Below are 20,470 nucleotides of genomic sequence, written 5' to 3'. Positions count from 1 at the left end.
GAGAGAGAGAGAGAGAGAGAGAGAGAGAGAGAGAGAGAGAGAGAGAGAGAGAGAGAGAGAGAGAGAGAGAGAGAGAGAGAATGAGAGAGAGAGAGAGAGAGAGAGAGAGAGAGAGAGAGAGAGAGAGAGAGAGAGAGAGAGAGAGAGAGAGAGAGAGAGAGAGAGAGAGAGAGAATTGCTACTCCCAAAGTTCATAATTATGTGTGTGCGTGCGTGTGTTCACCGTAACTAGACATTGTGATTATGATCCTGCAGAGCTTATCATTTGAAAGTTTTTGAAGGGATTTCCAGTTTGCAGGGAATTGTCCGACCCGTGTATGATATAATCCGATAAAATTTGCTTAATGAATGATGGCGGCTATCACCGAATTATTTCATCGGTTAATGCGGTGGGCGATGCGTATTATTTGAAATATGCTGCCCCATGGCCAGTGTAGGCACGTTCGCACGCACACGAAACAATATAAAAGGTAAATTGGAGGAATACGTGAGAGCCCATTACCCCGGGGCACAGGGCAAGTGTGACATTCGGGATTCCACAGTTTACAGTCTTCAGGTTTCCCCAGGTATACACAGTCTGAAAGGGAGAATGAAAAACTGGGTGGACCACGCCGACTGCCAGGCCGGGATTGTCGATTCTTAGCTAGGAATGAAAACCCTTTCACCACGGAGGAGTAAACGATAAATATCAGGAATACGTTCCTCTCGCTACGTTCGCTCTGCAGTCATTATTAAACACAGTGCAATAGGCAGAACCGAAAGTCTGTTACACTGATATATCTAAGACAGAGAATTTCGAAGCCAATTGGCAATATAAAGAGATCCTTAAATCTCAGTCCCACGCGAGCTCCTCTTCGCACAAACACTACTAAATTAAAGACTTGGAGACCTAGTGAGCAAAGCGGCAATCTGTGGAGATTCATAAATAGCATTCTCACGCGAGCTCCGCCTCCTCCTCACGAAGTTTTGGTAGCAGCAGTTATGATACATGTAGATACACACTAACCGATTCCCTCCCTCCCCCTCCTTCACTCCCCTTACCCACCCCCCTCCTCTCTCCCCTTCACTTCACCTACACACTTAATCCACCTTCCTTTCTTCCCTTCCTTCACCATACCAGTCCATACCACACCTCCCCTCCATTCCTCCCTCTCCCCACACCACACATTTTTTTTTCTTTTCCATGTTCTTAATATTGACTAAATTTACTATATACTGTACTCGTTTATTCACTTCATCAATGTCAGCCATGTTACGATGCTGTTATGTATATTGTAAACTCTATAACTTTCTTGGATAATATGAACATTCTACTATCATTACCTTTCCTCTGCGTCTCAGGTTGGCTGGGGCTAGTGCTGGTGGCGGCCGTGGGTGTGTGTGTGGGTGTGTGCGGGTGTCACCTGGGCACGTGCTGGTGTATCCTGGAGGAGCGCTGGCCGGAGTACCAGAGGGCGTGCCGCAAACCCTACCCCGCCATGGCCTTCCGCACTCTGGGCTGGCCTGGCTGGTGAGTACTCGCCTGAGAGGTTGGCAGGGTGAGGCGTGGGAGTGTAGAAGGGAATGGGTGCCAGTGAAGGGAAATGGTGTGTGTGTGTGTGTGGGGGGGGGTTATATGTGTGTAGGAGAGGGTATGTGTATGTGGGGGCGGGGGATCATGTGTGTGTAGGGGGTGGAGTGTGTGTGTGTGTGTGTGTGTGTGTGTGTGTGTGTGTGTGCAATTCACCCACGGCCTGATCACGGGCTGGATTCGTCATCGACAGCAAATACCCTCCCGATTAGAGAAAGGCTCATTGGTCGATCTCTGGGTAATGTAGGGACCTTCACACACCACTGTGTCCCTTGCTCAAGGAGGAACAGTAACTGCTCCTTGTCAGTGGAAAAATCCCGGCCAGAGCCGAACCTCCACCTGCCAGGCCGTGAAGCATGATAGCGCCGAGCTTTACCACTGAGATACCGGACTGCTCTGTGTGTGTGTGTGTGTGTGAGTGTGTGTGTGTGTGTGTGTGTGTGTGTGTGTGTGTGTGTGTGTCACGCTCATTACTTTTTCACAATCAAAACAAACGCCACAGAGGTGAAAATGCAGGACACAAGGTGCTGTACTTAAAGGTGCAGTATTTGTTTATATTTACTTTGTAGCCTTGATGTAGTGCAGCCTTCAGTATTGCATATATGTGATGGAAAAGGCTGATAGATATTAACATCTTTGTAAGGATCTGCTGGAGTCTTCCATTTCTTTTGATGAATTTATTTCAAAAGCTGACTTTTTTTCATAGCGTTTTGACTTGAAATAGCTCACAATAGTGGAATGTAGCTTTGCCCTAGAGGATACCAGAATATCCATAAGAAAATTATAACTGGGGATTAAGTAATTTTGGTTGTCGTATGGAAAAAGCATGTGTGTGTGTGTGTGTGTGTGTGTGTGTGTGTGTGTGTGTGTGTGTGTGTGCACACGGATGTGCCCAATTTAGATGAGTAGAAAATGAGCTGGGTCATGGGATCATATTCCTATCTTATGTCTCAGCCATACAAGTTTTAGGTAAAGGTAAAGTTAGGGGCATATGCTATAGCTGCATGTGGCCTCTGTGTTCATGCAGTGACCCTTGAGCCTGTGGTGGGAAAAACCAATTACCCCTGGACACAGGGCCAGTGTGACCTTTGAATTACCACAGTTTACCTTCCCCAGGTTTCTCCATGTACCCATTTATTGACCAGTCCAAAAGGAGGATGAACAGCAGGGTGAGGTGCATGCTAACTACCTGGACTGAGATTCAAACCCGGGTCTGTGAATTCGTAGCTAGGCACGCTAACCACTGCACTACGATGACGCTGTATGAATTTATATTTAGGTTAATTAATTTTTGAGGGGAGTAGATGATTTCCTTGTCGAGGCTGTTTTACAGTTCAGTGGTTCTGTTTGGAAGAGAATTTCTTGATATCCCTCAAGTATCTTGCCTTTTTCAATTTTTTTCCTGTTCCCTTGTTGATTTCCTAGCTTATGAAATCAGATCTTCTCTATCAATTTTCTGTTTTTCTTTCAATGCCTTGAACCTTGCGATCATGTTACTTCTTAGGAAGGGAGCCCCAACTTTTCTAGCGTTTCCTCGTTCGTTTGATCTCTTGAACTAGAGACCATCTTGGTTACTGCTTTTTGTATTCTCTTGATCTTGATTATATCTTTCTTTTTATGTGTGAATCACACTACTTTTATTTTCCGACTTGGGATGAATGAATCACCATCAATTTTATCATCTTTGTCTTGTTTGTCAACAGCAACCCATGTGTTTCGGTATGGCCTTTTGTGTCTTGTTTATTGACACTGGATTGGCACTGTCAGTAGTGTCCAACCCGTGTGACCCCAAATTTGAGTAAATTGGAGGCTGTAGTGACCAAGTTTTCGTTTAAACGCTGGAAAATTCCTCCCCTTCCTAACCTCCTCCCCTTCCCCTTCACTCCCCCATATCCCTGGCTAGTGCTACTGCAGCTCGCACCACCTTTCCTTCCTTCCTTCCTTCCTTCCTTTTTTTTTTCTTTCTTTCTTTCTTTCTTTGTTTCTTTCTTTCTTTGTTTGTTTGTTTGTTTCTTTCTTTCTTCCTTTCTTCCTTCCTATCCCACAATCCCTCATCTCACATGGCGTGTTCACCTCCGCCCCCCTTCCCTGTCCCCTCCCTCCTCCCTCGGAAAGTTGCCTTCGCTTGCCGCCCCCGCCGCTTCGTCCCGGCCTTTACTCCCCTGCCTGTCCTGTCCTCCCTTTCCTCCTCCCTTACCTCCCTCTCTCCCTCCCCCAGTCCTCTTTTTTTTTTTTTTTTTTTTGTATCTCACAAGTTATAGTTATGAACTTCGTCAATGGATAGCCAAGATAGGTACTGAAGTATCTTTTATATATTGACTAGTGACTACCGCTACCGCAGTACCGCACACCGCGTACCGCACTGGGAAAGAAAAAAAAATGGGACCGCACTACCGCAACCGCATTACTCCGGAAAAAGTACCGCACTACCGCAACCGCACTACTGATTTTTCAGTACCGCACCCACCTCTGGGTATAAATATTGATGATCTATTCCTAAAATTAACCTCAAAACTGCATAGTGAATAATGCAAATTAGTAGCAAACAAATCAAAACAATATGTAGAAATGAGGAAAAAAATAAGCACTGGGGTCCACAGTGAGGTTGGTGGACTCTGCTGCCACCATCCTCATTGTGGGTTCAAGATCTTACTGCTTACTTTTTCCTTATTTCTAAGTATTGCAAGGATGAAAATGACTTTTGGTGAGGTTTGCTTGTTTGCTATTAATCTGCATTATTTGCTTTGCAGAAATCGCTAGTTTTGGTGGTAAATGTTCGGCACAGGTCATCACCATTTACCTTCAGTATCTGATAATGACTGATAGTGACTGATGATATGTCCAGCAAAATGAATGAGATTGACTTTTTATTATTTGTAGGAGAGGAGAGAGGTCAGAGAGGAGCAATGGTGGAGGCTGACGCATGGGAGGGGGGATGAGCCACCACCTGATAACCAGCACTCATTTCTCCAACAAACCTTACTAAATAAAGCGTGAGAGCAGCGGTGTAGGTGGAGGCACCACATGATTACCAGCACTCATTTTTCCCACAAACCATACTAAATAAAGCATGAAGATTAAAAGATTTTTCCTCATATAAAAATGAGTTTTGACTTTTTTTTGTTCGTGGGAGAGGAGTGATAATGGATGAAGATGGGTTGACTCATAGTGAAATGAAAGCGTCAGTGTAAGTGGAGGACTCTTGGTTATTATTACTATTATCACCATGAAATGTACTAGATCAGGGGTTCTTAACCTTTTCAGAGATGCTGCACACCAGCTGAGCCCCTTATTATTCAGTAAGCAATAGGAGCGTTGTATGCAATAGGAGCGCTGCAGTCATCCTCTAACTATACTTAGCACTAATTAGACCTCATCTCGATTATGCGGTTCAGTTCTGGTCAACCTACTATGGGATGGATATCAAGATGTTAGAATCTGTACAGAGGAGGATGACAAAGATGATTCAGGGGGTGAGAAACTTGCCTTATGAGGACAGACTGAAGCCTTTAAATCTACACTCTCTAGAAAGGTGAAGGTTGTGAGGAGACCTGATCGAAATCAATAAATGGATGAAGGGCTTCAATAAAAGGGATGTCAGTAGGGTTTTGGTAGGAAAAGAACCAAGTAGGACACGTAGCAATGGTTTTAAGTTAGATAAATTCAGATTCAACAAAGACATCGGCAAGAATTGGTTTACCAATGGAACAGGCTTGGCAGCCATGTTGTGGGTGTCAATACCATAGATACATTCAAGAAGAGGTTGGATAAAGTCATGGATAGTGAGGTAAGGTGGAGTTAGGATTGCAGGACCTGCCTTGTATGCCAACCGGTCTCTTGCAGACTCCTTATGTTCTTATGTTCTTAACTAATCTACTCCCTGCTAGCACACACCTCACTTCAACTACACACACACACACACACACACACACACACACACACACACACACACACACACACACACACACACACACACACACACACACACACACACACACACACACACACTAGCCCCCCCACATACTCATATCCACAAATCCACCCACCCACGTTGTCAACCCTCATTAATCCATCTCCAGGTATACAAACCACAACTCCCTCACCTGTCCTTGTCGCCAGGTACACCGTGAACGTGGTGCAGTGCGTGACTCTCTTCGGCGTCTCCATCGTCACCATCCTCCTGTCGGCTGAGCTCCTGGAGTCCGTGTTCACCCCGGTGCTGCCCAAGCTGACGATGTGCTCGTGGGTCCTGGTGTGCGGCGCGGTACTGGTGCCGTTATCCTGGCTGGGCACGCCGCGGGAGTTCTGGTGAGTGGGGGGATGGGAGGGAGAGAGGAGGAGAGTGAGAGGGAGAGAGGTTGAGAGAGGGAGGGAGAGGGGTTGAGAGAGGATGGGAGAGGGAGTGAAGGAGGGAGAAAGACGGAGTGAGAGAGGGAAGGAGAGGGTGTGTGATAGATAGATAGAGAGAGAGAGAGAGAGAGAGAGAGAGAGAGAGAGAGAGAGAGAGAGAGAGAGAGAGAGAGAGAGAGAGAGAGAGAGAGAGAGAGAGAGAGAGAGAGAGAGAGAGAGAGAGAGAGAGAGAGAGAGAGAGAGAGAGAATTTACATAGATTTACATAGAAAATCAGACCACACAGACCCCATGGTCCAGACTAGGTGGTCTGTCCTTAAACCTAAATGATTCTACATTAATCAGATGGCTCCAAAACTTTGCATTTCTGCTCTAGTTAATATTAAGTTGAAGGAATTGTCGGTTAAGCTTGTTTTTAAAGGAGTCGATCGTGTTACAATGGACCACTGACGGTGGGAGCTTATTCCATTCTCGCACTACAACGTTGGTGAAAAAAAATTTGGTGCAGTCTGAATTTACTTGCCTACATTTAAGTTTTGTGCCATCATTCCTCGTTCGCAAAGTGTCATCGATCATAAACAATTTTGATTTGTCCACATTCGTAAGTCCATTAAGTATTTTAAAACATTCGATCAGTTTTCCTCGGAGGCGACGTTTCTCAAGAGAGAACATGTTAAGGGTAGAAAGCCTCTCTTCGCAGGGTTTGTTGCGCAAGGAAGGGATCCTTTTTGTTGCCCGACAGTGAATACCTTCTAATATAATTCACCCTGCCTGGTCAAACTCTTTCGCCTCTGCCTGTCAACATCTACCTTTCCTTCTTGCTGGAAGTATGCCTTCATACAGCCTGTGCCTAAGAAGGGTGACCGCTCCAATCCCTCAAACTACCGTCCTATAGCTTTACTTTCTTGTCTATCTAAAGCTTTTGAATCAATCCTTAACCGGAAGATTCAAAAGCGCCTTTCCACTTCTGACCTTCTATCTGATCGCCAGTATAGTCCAGTAGAAATTGACCGGAACCCAAACATTTAAGGTAACAGCCAAATTTTTGCACAATTACCTTCCTTAGGGCATCAATTGAATGTAAAAAAAATTCAACAGGAATCAACCTTGGGGAAATATGTTTTCTTCTCACAAATTCAAAATGGCGGACAAATGGCTTCCGGTAAATTATGAACAAGCATAGTTCTTATTATAGATATCACATAGATACCAAATTTATATCTCTATATATGTTATTATAGTATTTGAATACAACCTGATGAGATTTGAGTATATTCAGCTACCTTTTAGTAAGATTGAGTACGTTATACTGTTCCTTAATGTCAAAATTCTGTTATAAAATATATCTTTGAAGAAAAATGTGTTAAATGATGAATTTGCATTTCCCAGCTTAGTACAGTGATATACATGTCATTGACTACAGATCTAAATGCTATGGAAATCATATATTACATAACACAAATTCAAAATGGCAACAAAACACAACTGTCATTGTATACAATTAGATGACAGTAATCACGCTATTGTGGCACAGAAGCACTCTAACACAGCATGTTAAGGCAGCACATATTTGATGTGTGACAATTGACAATAAACACATATATCTCATCACATGTTCATTAGGGATCATACGTGCCAGAGATTTAAGCAGGTAAGCTGAATGCCTTGCCAAATCAACATAAACACAGATAGTCAGAAAGTGTCATTTGCTAAGTAACTAAGTGAGACATAACACTGTTTTTCAGTAGATGAATTCACACTTATGATTCCCCATCATCATCAGTCTCATCGGTGATTTGATATACTGGTGGGAAGTTTTCACATTGGCCCTCGCACTTGCAATGAATGCTACACGGCAGACGTTTCTTAGCACAACTGCAGGATGCACACAGCTTCTTGCTACTCTTGCAAGAACAGCGAATTTCACGGAGCAGATCTGAGGGTGCAGGAGCCATATCCGTTATTATTGGGACCACAGAACCAGCCTCCAGCTTGAAACCATACTCCTCCTTGCTGAGGACTGTGCGTAGATTACGCCAGGTACTAACTTGGTGGTGGACTCGCAGGCAATGAAAGTAACATGCTCTACTGGTAGGAGGCATCCGTTCAATGGCTACATACTTTGGGGAGATCATGTGTAAGTAGCGAAGTTCATCCAAGGCTTTTGGTGCCTTAGATCCACCTTTGTAGAATGCTGCCACAAACTGTTCCCCAACACGATGCAGCTCCTTTGGTGAAGCACCTGTTTCACCAAATATGAGAATGTCTGATCTCAAACTTTGTGCCGACTGAAGAACTTTGAGGACTTTCACCTTTCCTATCCCAAACAGGGCTGATGTAGTGTCACAACCTGACATTGCATGTGCAAATGGTAAACACCTGCACATGTCTCTCCCTAGAGCTTCTTGGGCAACCTTTATAGAGATCACATGTGCTTTGGTCTGCAAACAAATATTGCTTGAATTGCTGGAGTGATACATCAGCAGAATCAATATATCTGTGTCATCAGCCAATACACATACGTTTGTGTGATCCTCAGCAAAGTCTAGTGCCTTGCGCACAATGACCACATCTGCATCACCCTCATCACCAGCATGTGTCACCTGGATACCAGCCTGTCTCAGATGTATGATTCATGAAGGATAGATGCAGCCCTCTCTTTCAAGGTGACAACGTTAGCTCTGCCATCCACTTCTGCTATCGTTATTTGTTTGCCAAAATGTTCCAAGAGACGACGTTTGATGTGAACAGTGCTGTAGGGGTTAACACCTTTGGGTAGGTATGTTGAGAGTTTGTCCCTGAGATCACTAAGTGTGTGTTGCAAATGTCTCTGCTCTGCACTAAGCAGCCATGCACACATTTGACTAAATGCCTCATTGTTTGCCAAGTCTAGATTACGGATGCTATGTTCTGGTTGGGGCTTACTCTGGTTTCGAGTTTTCCCTGCTAAAAACATCTGCATGCAATTACGATGGTATTTTGCTTCTAAAGCCCTGATGTCTCCAGCGAACAGCACCCTTGCTTTCACATTAATGGCAAGGTCGTCGTTCCTTTGGTCACATTTTTTCATCAGGTTTTCTTGCAGGATACTAGTCTTACCCTTGCTCACCATCTCCACATTACTGATAGTAGAGCTGCGTTCAGGATGACGACGTGCACCTTCAAAATCAAGCTTTTGAGCACATATTAGGCAATGTGTTTGATAGTCAAACTGTGTCTCTTCAGATCTAAGAGATGTTGCTGGTGAATCTCTGCCAGCATCACCTGTCTTCTGTTCTCGGGAAATGTTCCTGGCAGCTGTGTAACTTTTGTAGCATTTGTCATGCACAAAATGATCACCTGGTACAGACAGTTCTTCGTACAAGGCTCCATCATTGCGCTTCTGAGATACTTGGATTAGTGAAGCACGCCCTTTAGGACCTAGGAATCTGCCACCACCACCAGCACTAGTACTACCACCACCAACTTTACTACACACTACACACATGTCACTTGATGATTCAGCCATGCTCAATTAGGGATGCGTACCTGAAACAAACAAAACATGCATGTCACTCCAGGACACCAAACTCACATACAGAAATTAATCAAGCATATTATTAATGTCATAGGCATCATATGTGATGAAAAAGATACCCTACACACACACACATCAGAACCAATATATAAATGGCCAAAAGTGTGTATCATGCATCTTGTTATGGGCTATGTACCGTACACTTTAAAACCCACCTGTACGATCCATGACACAGCCTACCCCTCAAAAAATTTATCGACACTGTGTAAACAAAACCTTCTCACAAATCAGACACTTGCACACATCATGTCTTAGTAACACCAAATTCCCTACAAACCCTTATCATGTTAATCTCAAATACCTTATAAACATTATCACAAACAAATCTCACTTAACTTACAGCCACGCTGTTCCGGCTTCATCCGTGTTGACTCAGTCAGCTGACGGCCCATCAGGCAGTTTGCCAACACTGCCTCAACAAAGCGCTAGCTTGCTAACATAGCGTTTTATTGCATTTGTACGTTACATGGCCCAGTACAGGATATAAATAAATGTAGTTCAGCTGCAAATAGGGCTACATATCATTGCGCAGCTATGAAATAATGTAATTTTTAATGATGACCAGTGAACATAGGGTTTATTTTAGGCCATTTTTATACGATTTCAGGCTATTTTTGCATGAAACATTCCTTTTTTGTAGTATTAGTAATTTAACCCATGAGAATTGCATGAACTTAACACACTCACTCAGTTTTTGCAGGTTATTTCAGCTTGTTTAGTATTTTATATCACATTCTTTGTTTACGCTATTTTCTCATTTTTTTTGCGGAACGTATTATGCATGTCTACCAAAATCCAAGTTCCCCAAGGTTGATTAGTGTTGAATTTGTTCTGCTGGTTAAGGGGACTAATATGAAGGTTTTTACACAAAAAGCTGGCTGTTATCTCAAATGTCTGGGTTAGGCCAAAAATCTGTTAATTTCTACTGGACTAGTATGGGTTCCGCAAGGGGCGTTCTACTGGTGATCTCCTAGCCTTCTTAACTGACTCTTGGTCATCCTCTCTTAGCCGTTTCGGTGAAACTTTTGCTATTGCGCTGGACAAATCAAAAGCTTTTGATAGGGTCTGGCACAAATCTTTGCTTTCCAAACTACCCTCCTACGGTTTCTATCCTTCTCTCTGTACCTTTATCTCCAGTTTCCTTTCTGACCGTTCTATTTCTGCCGTGGTAGACGGTCACTGTTCTTCCCCTAAATCTATTAACAGTGGTGTCCCACAGGGTTCTGTCCTATCTCCCACTCTTTTTCTGTTGTTCATTGATGATCTTCTTTCCAAAACGAACTGTCCTATCCATTCCTACGCCGATGATTCCACTCTGCGTTACTCAACTTCTTTTAATAGAAGACCCACCCTACAGGAACTTAACGACTCAAGGCTGGAGGCTGCAGAACGCTTAGCCTCAGACCTTACTATTATTTCCGATTGGGGCAAGAAGAACCTGGTGTCCTTCAACGCCTCAAAAACACAGTTTCTCCACCTATCCACTCGATACAAGCTTCCAAACAACTATCCCCTATTCTTTGACAACACCCAGCTATCACCTTCCTCAACACTAAACATCCTCGGTCTATCCTTAACTCAAAATCTCAACTGGAAACTTCATATCTCATCTCTTACTAAATCAGCTTCCTCGAGGCTGGGCGTTCTGTACCGTCTCCGCCAGTTCTTCTCCCCTGCACAGTTGTTGTCCATATACAGGGGCCTTGTCCGCCCTCGTATGGAGTATGCATCTCATGTGTGGGGGGGCTCCACTCAACAGCTCTTCTGGACAGAGTGGAGGCTAAGGCTCTTCGTCTCATCAGCTCTCCTCCTCATACTGATAGTCTTCTACCTCTTAAATTCCGCCGCAATGTTGCCTCTCTTTCTATCTTCTATCGATATTTCCACGCTGACTGCTCTTCTGAACTTGCTAACTGCATGCCTCCCCCCCTCCCGCGGCCCCGCTGCACTCGACTTTCTACTCATGCTCATCCCTATACTGTCCAAACCCCTTATGCAAGAGTTAACCAGCATCTTCACTCTTTCATCCCTCACGCTGGTAAACTCTGGAACAATCTTCCTTCAGCTGTATTTCCTCCTGCCTACGACTTGAACTCTTTCAAGAGGAGGGTATCAGGACATCTCTCCTCCCGTATTTGATCTTGCTTTCGGCCACCTCTTTTGTTTCTTTTTTAGGAGCAGCGAGTAGCGGGCTTTTTTTTAATATTGTTTTCTTTTTTTGTGTGCCCTTGAGCTGCCTCCTTTGTTGTAAAAAAATAAAAAATAGCAATGTCCTTTGCATATTCCAAGTGGGGTCTGACTAAACTATTGTAAAGCGAAAGTATTACTTCTTTATTTTTTTTAATAAAAAGTTTCTTTTAATGAAGCCCAACATTTTGTTCGAGAGAGATTAAGATGCCATGTATATCTTGTCATGTATACCAGTCATGTTTTTCTTACCATTTCCCTTTCATTCCTGCTTCACATCCCCGTCCTACCTTCCTTTCTTCACTGTTTTCCTTCCATCCCTTCCTTCTTTCCTCTTTCTTATTCCCTTCCCTTCCTCCTTTCTTTTGATTCCTTATTTCCTTCCATCACTTTTCTTCCTTCCCTTTTCCTTTCTTCTTCTTTCCTTTTTTCCTTCCTTTTATTTTTATTTATTTTATTTTTATTTTCCCTCAAGCTATTTTTTCTTCCTTCTTTCCACTTTTCTTAATTCTTCCTCCTTTGAATCTTTATTTTTTTCTATGCCCTCTCTGGCCTCAACTCTCAGAAGGCTTACGGACCTGATGGAGTGCCTCCTATTGTCCTTAAAAACTGTGCTTCCGTGCTGACACCCTGCCTGGTCAAACTCTTTCGCCTCTGCCTATCAACATCTACATTTCCTTCCTGCAGGAAGTACGCCTTCGTACAGCCTGTGCCTAAGAAAGGTGACCGTTCCAATCCCTCAAACTACCGCCCTATAGCTTTACTTTCCTGTCTATCTAAAGCTTTTGAATTAATCCTTAACCGAAAGATTCAAAAGCACCTTTCCACTTCAAACATTCTATCTGATCGCCAGTATGGGTTCCGCAAGGGGCGTTCTACTGGCGATCTTCTTGCTCTCTTAACTGACTCTTGGTCATCCTCTCAGCCGTTTCGGTGAAACTTATGCTAGACATATCGAAAGCCTTCGATAGAGTCTGGCACAAGTCTTTGATTTCTAAACTCCCTTCTTTTGGATTATATCCCTCTCTCTGTTCCTTTATCTCCAGTTTCCTTTCCGACCGTTCTATCTCGGCGGTGGTAGACGGTCACTGTTCTCCCCCTAAACCTATTAACAGTGGTGTTCCACAGGGTTCTGTCCTATCACTCACTCTCTTCCTGTTATTCACCAATGATCTTCTTTCCATAACCAACTGTCCTGTTCACTCATACGCCGACGATTCCACTCTGCATTATTTAACTTCTTTCAATAGAAGACCATCCCAACAGGAAGTACACGACTCCAGACTGGAGGCTGCAGAACGCTTAACCTCAGACCTTGCTATCATTTCCGATCGGGGTAGAAGGAACCTTGTGTTCTCCAGTGCCTCAAAAACTCAATTTCTCCACCTATCAACTCGACACAATCTTCCAAACACCTATCCCCTATTTTTCGACAACACTCAGCTGTCACCTTCTTCAACACTAAATATATATATATATATATATATATATATATATATATATATATATATATATATATATATATATATATATATATATATATATATATATATATATATATATATATATATATATATATATATATATATATATATATATATATATATATATATATATATATATATATAAATATATATATATATATATATATATATATATATATATATATATATATATATATATATATATATATATATATATATATATATATATATATATATATATTATATATATATATATTTGTTTGTTTTTTTACATTGCAGCCTATTGCTGGTAGGCTTCTTCCGGTGGATCCTGATGGTCGGTCCAAGGCTTCTTTCCGGTAGGTCCTGATGGTCCCAGCCTGTTTTATGCAGGCGAGTGTTTATAGTGGCGCCATCTTGCATTGGCTCATGCTGCCTCCCAGAGCTCATCTTTGATCCTAGAATCTAGAGTCCGGGTTGATAGGTGGTCTTCTGGACAGCATGTGGGTAGTTTAAGCCACTCGGCGGCGACTGAAAAATCCCAGCTTGGTGGCACCGGGCGGGGATTGAACTCGCGTCCTCCTGAACACGAGGCCGTTACTTTGACGACTCAGCCACCGCCTCCCCTATATATATATATATATATATATATATATATATATATATATATATATATATATATATATATATATATATATATAATATATATATATATATATATATATATATATATATATATATATATATATATATATATATATATATATATATATATATATATATATATATATATATATATATATATATATATATATATATATATATATATATATATATATATATATATATATATATATATATAAACACACACACACACACACACACACACACACACACACACACACACACACACACACACAACACACATATATCGTCTTCTCTGCGTATCCTTTTCTTCATCCCTTGTCTCCTCTCCTCCCCTGGTTGTTTTTCTCGTACTCTCCCTCTCTCTCTGTTCAGCATCACCTGCGCAAACTCTCACTGGTTTCCTTTTCCTTCTCTCCCTCCATCCCTTCGTTCCCACAACCCCCCCTCCCCATAACCCTTCTATCTGCTCACCCACCAATCTCGCTTCCCGAAATTTAAATCCTGCATCAATCCCTTGCTCTCCTTTCCTCCTACTTCAAATCTGCCCTCCCTTCCACCTCTCTCTCTCCCTCTCTCCCGCCCTCCCTTTCTTCCTTCTCCACCTCATTCCCACTCCTTTCCTCCCTCCCTCCCTCTCATCAGTTCAATTCAGGCTACAACATCTCTCATGAAATTAGCTCTCTCAGTACACGGCTTACTTTTTTTACCAATCCCTGAATCTCATGCACACACAGACACACACACACACACAAACACACACACACACACACACACACACACTCACACACACACACACACACACACACACACACTCACACACACACACACACACACACACACACACACACACACACACACACACACACACACACACACACACACACACACACACACACACACACACACACACACACACACACACACACACACACACACACACACACACACACACACACACACACACACACACACACACACACACACACACACACACACACACACACACACACACACACACACACACACACACACACACACACACACACACACACACACACACACACACACACACACACACACACACACACACACACACACACACACACACACACACACACACACACACACACACACACACACACACACACACACACACACACACACACACACACACACACACACACACACACACACACACACACACACACACACACACACACACACACACACACACACACACACACACACACACACACACACACACACACACACACACACACACACACACACACACACACACACACACACACACACACACACACACACACACACACACACACACACACACACACACACACACACACACACACACACACACACACACACACACACACACACACACACACACACACACACACACACACACACACACACACACACACACACACACACACACACACACACACACACACACACACACACACACACACACACACACACACACACACACACACACACACACACACACACACACACACACACACACACACACACACACACACACACACACACGTGATAGAAGTTTTTTTTTCATAAAATCTAGAAAAGAACTTAGTTAAATAATTTATTATGAACAAGCGCATTGCGTCTGCTGCATATTAAATGAGCATTAAGAGTGTACGCCCCAACACCAAGCTAATGTAATGAGGATACTGACAGGTTTTACAAAGATATTCTGTCAACCATGGACAGGTTGTCGCCTCATTATAAATTTGATCCTGGGATATTTCAATTCTGAAATAGTGAAATAAAATCGCTGGAGAAACTGCGGTTGGGAATCCTAGCAAATATTCATAAAATGAGAGAGAACAGACCCATGGAGACTTTGCTGGACATCATTCCTGGAAGGCTATGAATAAATTCTTTGAAAATGCATGACAAAAGTGGACCTGGAAATCTCTATTGGGTAACAAATGAGATTGAGTGCGTGTTCAAACACAAGCATGACGTACTTTTAAAACGTAGCAGTCCTCAACAACATAAATTTTAGTAGTGACCACAGAATGGTGAGATGCGAAATCAATATCATCCTGAGAAGAGAGAAAATTTCCGTGATAAGGAAGATATTCACGAGCTCAATGAACCTGTATAAGAGAAAACCGAATTTGCAGTCAGTATCCAAAACTGATATGTTGCCCTAAACAACTAATAAAATTTTGGCATTTAATAAATAAACGAAAACTTCATTAAAATTTTGAAAGAAGCTGCGCTGAAGTGAGAGTGAAAAAGGAGAACAAAACCACTGTAGACTGTCTCCAAAAAATAATTACTAATGCAGAAACATGAAAGTATCAGAGAAAATAGAAGTAGTAGAACTTACAAAGTCTATTACTGAGAAAATGTTAGAAAGACGTGTGAAAGTTTAACATGATGAAATTTTACGAAGCTCTAATTTCAGGCACTAGTGTAAAACCTGTTAAGAAAAAATTAGGCATTGGAAAAATTAGATTTAGGGTAAGGTGGGGTAAGTTGCCCCCCTTAAGGGAGTTTGCCTGTTGTAGCCACAATTTTTGCAATAGAATGTTGAAAAGAAGTTCTGTTGAAATCCTAGGCTAAGGCCTATCTATGGTATATATTATATCCACTCATTATGATTTTTATTTTATTATAATGACAATTTTTTAAATAATAAAGGGGCTTATTCGCATGTGGGGTAAAACGCCCACTGGGTAGGCCTTTACCCCACTCTGGCTTACACTAATAAAACTCACAAAACATAAGAAAATATATTTTTCACATTATAAAATATAAAATGAATTCCCTTTTTGAAAACTATACCCTATATATCTCTCTTGATGTGAAATATAGGAACATAATCAAATTTGTGTCTCCAAATTAATAGAATGTAAAACGAAACAATTAATTAATTTTCTAAAAGGTATCCCCTTCTTTTAGACTTGTAATATTAGACTAACTTCCCTTTCTTCTGAATTTTTGTAAGAAAAGGAACATCTACTTCCATGAAAAATATACGGAACTAAATATTCAATTACTTTGATAAAATATGTCCTTTCTGTTGAATATTGATATCTGAAACAGTTAAAAACACCAACTCCCATATATAGTCTCAAACTCAAGTGTTCCCTTATGGATGCCTTTCAAAACTTAAGAATTTATATTTATAGCAATACCGTAATGCCTAATCAGGCTCGCAGTTTTGACATGCATACAGATCTAGGCCTAGTCCAGTTGTGCATTCTGCATGTGACCAATTTCTACAACCCCGACATTTGACCCATTTTTCTGAAGGTCTGCTATTAGCAAATGGTTCCACACACCAAACAAGACCATTTGACAATTTGCTGATAATGAGGTAAAAGGCCCACATGTGGGGTAAGAGGCCTCCCAGTGGGCAACCTACCCCAAAGGCACAGGGGGCCTCTTACCCTGGCAACTCATATATACACAAAATGTCACCATCTTTCCTACAAGTAAGTAAGCAGAGTATAAAAACATGCAATATGGTCTAGACATCTTAGAGCAATTATCTATAGCCATCAGGCTAACTCTCCAGTTCGTTGTCGCTAATTAGGTATCATTAAAATCACTGAAGACTTACAAGAAATTAGTCAAAAAGAAGAAATGTCCCCTTGTGGCCAGAGCAACTGTCCATTGTTTACTCCAGTAGTTCCTGTGAGCACAGAGAGTTGGCGTTGCCTACTTGATCATGTGACTGCTTGAGAAAAGAAAGAAAGAAAGAAAACCAAAGGGGGGCCTTTCACCCCAGGGGGGCATCTTACCCCACCTTACCCTATGCCTTAAAGCCAAGCTGCGACAGCAGGAACGAAGTAACCAAAGTAGTCGAAGAGTCCTACGGTGAACTACATATTTCAGACATTGAGTCCCTACCTGAAGTACGAGGAGGTATCACTGATTTTTTAGCAATAAGAAAAGACAAAGCTAAAAGAGAACTTAATAAGTGAAAATGTTATTAGTATAGATCTTAGAAAGACGTTGAACAAAATGCTGTATAAAATCAATCGAAGCTCTTCATTATGTCTCGAAAATGGAATAATTTCGAAAGTCTAGTAAAATCCTGATATAATCTTCATTAACCGCAAGAGCGTTTGGAGAACGGTGGCCGAGTGGACAGCGTGCGGGCGTGGTGAGCCCATGGACCTAGGTTCGAGTCCCACCAAAACACTGATTTTTCAAGTCATCGCCGAGTGGCGAAAGATTACCCACATGCTCTCCGGATCTTCAATCAACCCTAACTTCAGCGACTTCGTTCAAGTGGAGCATCGGGGGGCAGGATAGGCCGAGCAGAGTCATATATCACGGCAGCCACTATAAGTAAAATTCACCTGCGCCACTAACGCGCCGAGGTCAACCAAGAGGCCCTCAAGACAGCCTACCGGCACTATAGGATATATATATATATATATATATATATATATATATATATATATATATATATATATATATATATATATATATATATATATATATATATATATATATATATAGATATATATAAAAGACAATAACTCCACCAGGCTGAGCAATTCCCTCGAGTTACATCTTTCCACCGAGTGTCATGAACACTGGGCGGTTAGTGTTGGCGTAATCCTGCTGACAAACAAACCGAACAGACAACGTAACCTCCTACTGCTACTACTACTCCTACTTCTCCTGCTAATAATAATAATAATAATAATAATAATAGTATATTATTTATTATTATTATTATTATTATTATTATTATTATTATTATTATTATTATTATTATTAATATCATTATTATTATTATTTTTATTAATATTATCATTATTATTATTATTATTGTTGTTGTTGTTATCAGTATCGCTCGCCTCGGCATAGCGAGAAGAGCGATAATATTTTCGTCGTTATCCGTCTGTCTTTTTGCCTGCCTCTGTTTCTGTTCGTTACCAAAATACGTATCTCAAAAACGGAATGACGTGGTCACTAGATACACATAAGAGCATCCTTTGGGGACTATCTCAAGGTGATTAACTTTAGCGAACGTAGGAAAAAAACTGACAATGCTAGCGAGTAAATGAAAACAATACGACTGCCTGAATGATTTTGGGCAGACCATCAGTGTTTCCTGGGGCATCCGGAGGGGCTTGGGCGTGGTCCGACCCAGACTAATTTCTCACTTAATAGTTTTGCACTGTCAGCCTACCTTTTTCTGCCTGTTAATAGTTTATTCTCCTGCCCTCTTTAGATAGTTATGTGTATACTTTCGTTCAACTATTCAAGTTATTGCCTGTTACATTTTTTTTTCCTCCTGACACTCATTTATGATTCACGAATGTTTGATGCTTTTTTTTTTTTTTTTTTTTTTTTTTTTTGCTGCTGTCGACAATTATTCACTTCTCCCTCAGGCAGATCAGTTGATGCTTCTAGTCAGTGTTCCAACCAATTGCATGTTTAACTTTTTTTCACCTTCTCTTATTCGTATATGATAAACGGAAGTGTTTGGCAGCATAAGATTTTTTTATTTTTTTATCGGTCAGCAACGACTCGCCTTTTGGCTTCAGACAAATCTGTTTGTTTTTCAACAATGATCCAACCAATTTCCTTTGAAAATCTGCTCTCCTTCCTCCATTCATGTAGCCCAATAATATTTTTTTGAGGGGGCACCTACACCGCCTCCGTGGACCACTGGTCAGCGTCCCTGGCTACTACTCCGCGGGCCTGGGTTCAAATCCAGGCCCGGACAATCGGCATGCAGCTCACCCAGATGTTTATCCTCCCTTTCGGGCTGGTCGATAAATGGGTACCTGGGGAAACCTGGGGAAGGTAAACAATGTCAATCCCGGATTTCATATTGCCCCGTGTCCCGGGGTAACTGGTTCTTATCAACCACAGGCTCAAAGGGCCAACGGATTGGAGATGAGCACCGCAGTCACGCGCAGCTATAGCGTATGCGCCCACCTTTACCTTTATCTTTACCTTACACCTTTCGTCCATTCTCAGGCAAATCAGTTAATCCTTATATATACATTCACACAGCAAAGTGCCTCTTATCATTTTGCTCTCCTCCTCTTACTCATTTACGGTTAAAATGTTTAGGGCCATAATCCACCTATTAGCAATTGTCAAGCCCCTCTAGAATTTAACTGATACTCTTTTTTAGTTACATTATCTTTCAGCCTGGCTTTATTTTTGTTCGATTCAGGGTTCATTTTCCTTTACGGTTAAAAAAATATATATAATCACTTTCCCTCTTCAGGCACGTGTCGGTGCTGGCCCTGGTGGCTGCTGTGGCCGCGGTTTTGGTGGTGATCATCAAGATTCTGGTGGAGACACCGGTTGAAGAGGCCACTCACGCCTCGCCCACCGCACACTCCTTCTTCCTTGGCCTCGGCACCATCATGTTCTCCTTTGGCGGCGCCGTCGTCTTCCCCACCATCCAGAACGACATGTCAGACCGATCCAAGTTCCCGCTGGCCATCATGATATCGTTCTGCGGTGAGTGAGTGCATGGCGCCTGGTTGTGTTGGTGATTGTGGTGATGATGATGGTGGTGGTGAGTGTAATGATTTTCGTTAGTATTACTCCTATTATTGTATTTTATTGTTATATTTTGCTATTCTCCTCCATCTTGATCATCAGCCCATCTTTCTCCTCCTCCTCCTAGCCATTTTTA

General features: G+C 42.0%; 1 protein-coding gene across 2 annotated transcripts in view; it reads left to right on the top strand.

Moving 5' to 3' along the window:
• LOC127008533 (uncharacterized) overlaps nucleotides 1–20,470 on the top strand; it is a 129,388-nt gene that overhangs the window by 88,853 nt on the left and 20,065 nt on the right. For both annotated transcript variants that reach the window (XM_050880700.1, XM_050880704.1), the window contains exons 4-6: nucleotides 1,342–1,510; nucleotides 5,690–5,878; nucleotides 20,054–20,292. In XM_050880700.1, the coding sequence (XP_050736657.1) occupies nucleotides 1,342–1,510; nucleotides 5,690–5,878; nucleotides 20,054–20,292 (597 nt within the window). The remainder of the gene's footprint in view (nucleotides 1–1,341; nucleotides 1,511–5,689; nucleotides 5,879–20,053; nucleotides 20,293–20,470) is intronic.

The sequence above is a fragment of the Eriocheir sinensis genome, chromosome 4 (assembly GCF_024679095.1).
Source record: "Eriocheir sinensis breed Jianghai 21 chromosome 4, ASM2467909v1, whole genome shotgun sequence".
Taxonomy (NCBI): domain Eukaryota; kingdom Metazoa; phylum Arthropoda; class Malacostraca; order Decapoda; family Varunidae; genus Eriocheir; species Eriocheir sinensis.
This window is presented reverse-complemented; position numbering and strand designations above follow the sequence as displayed.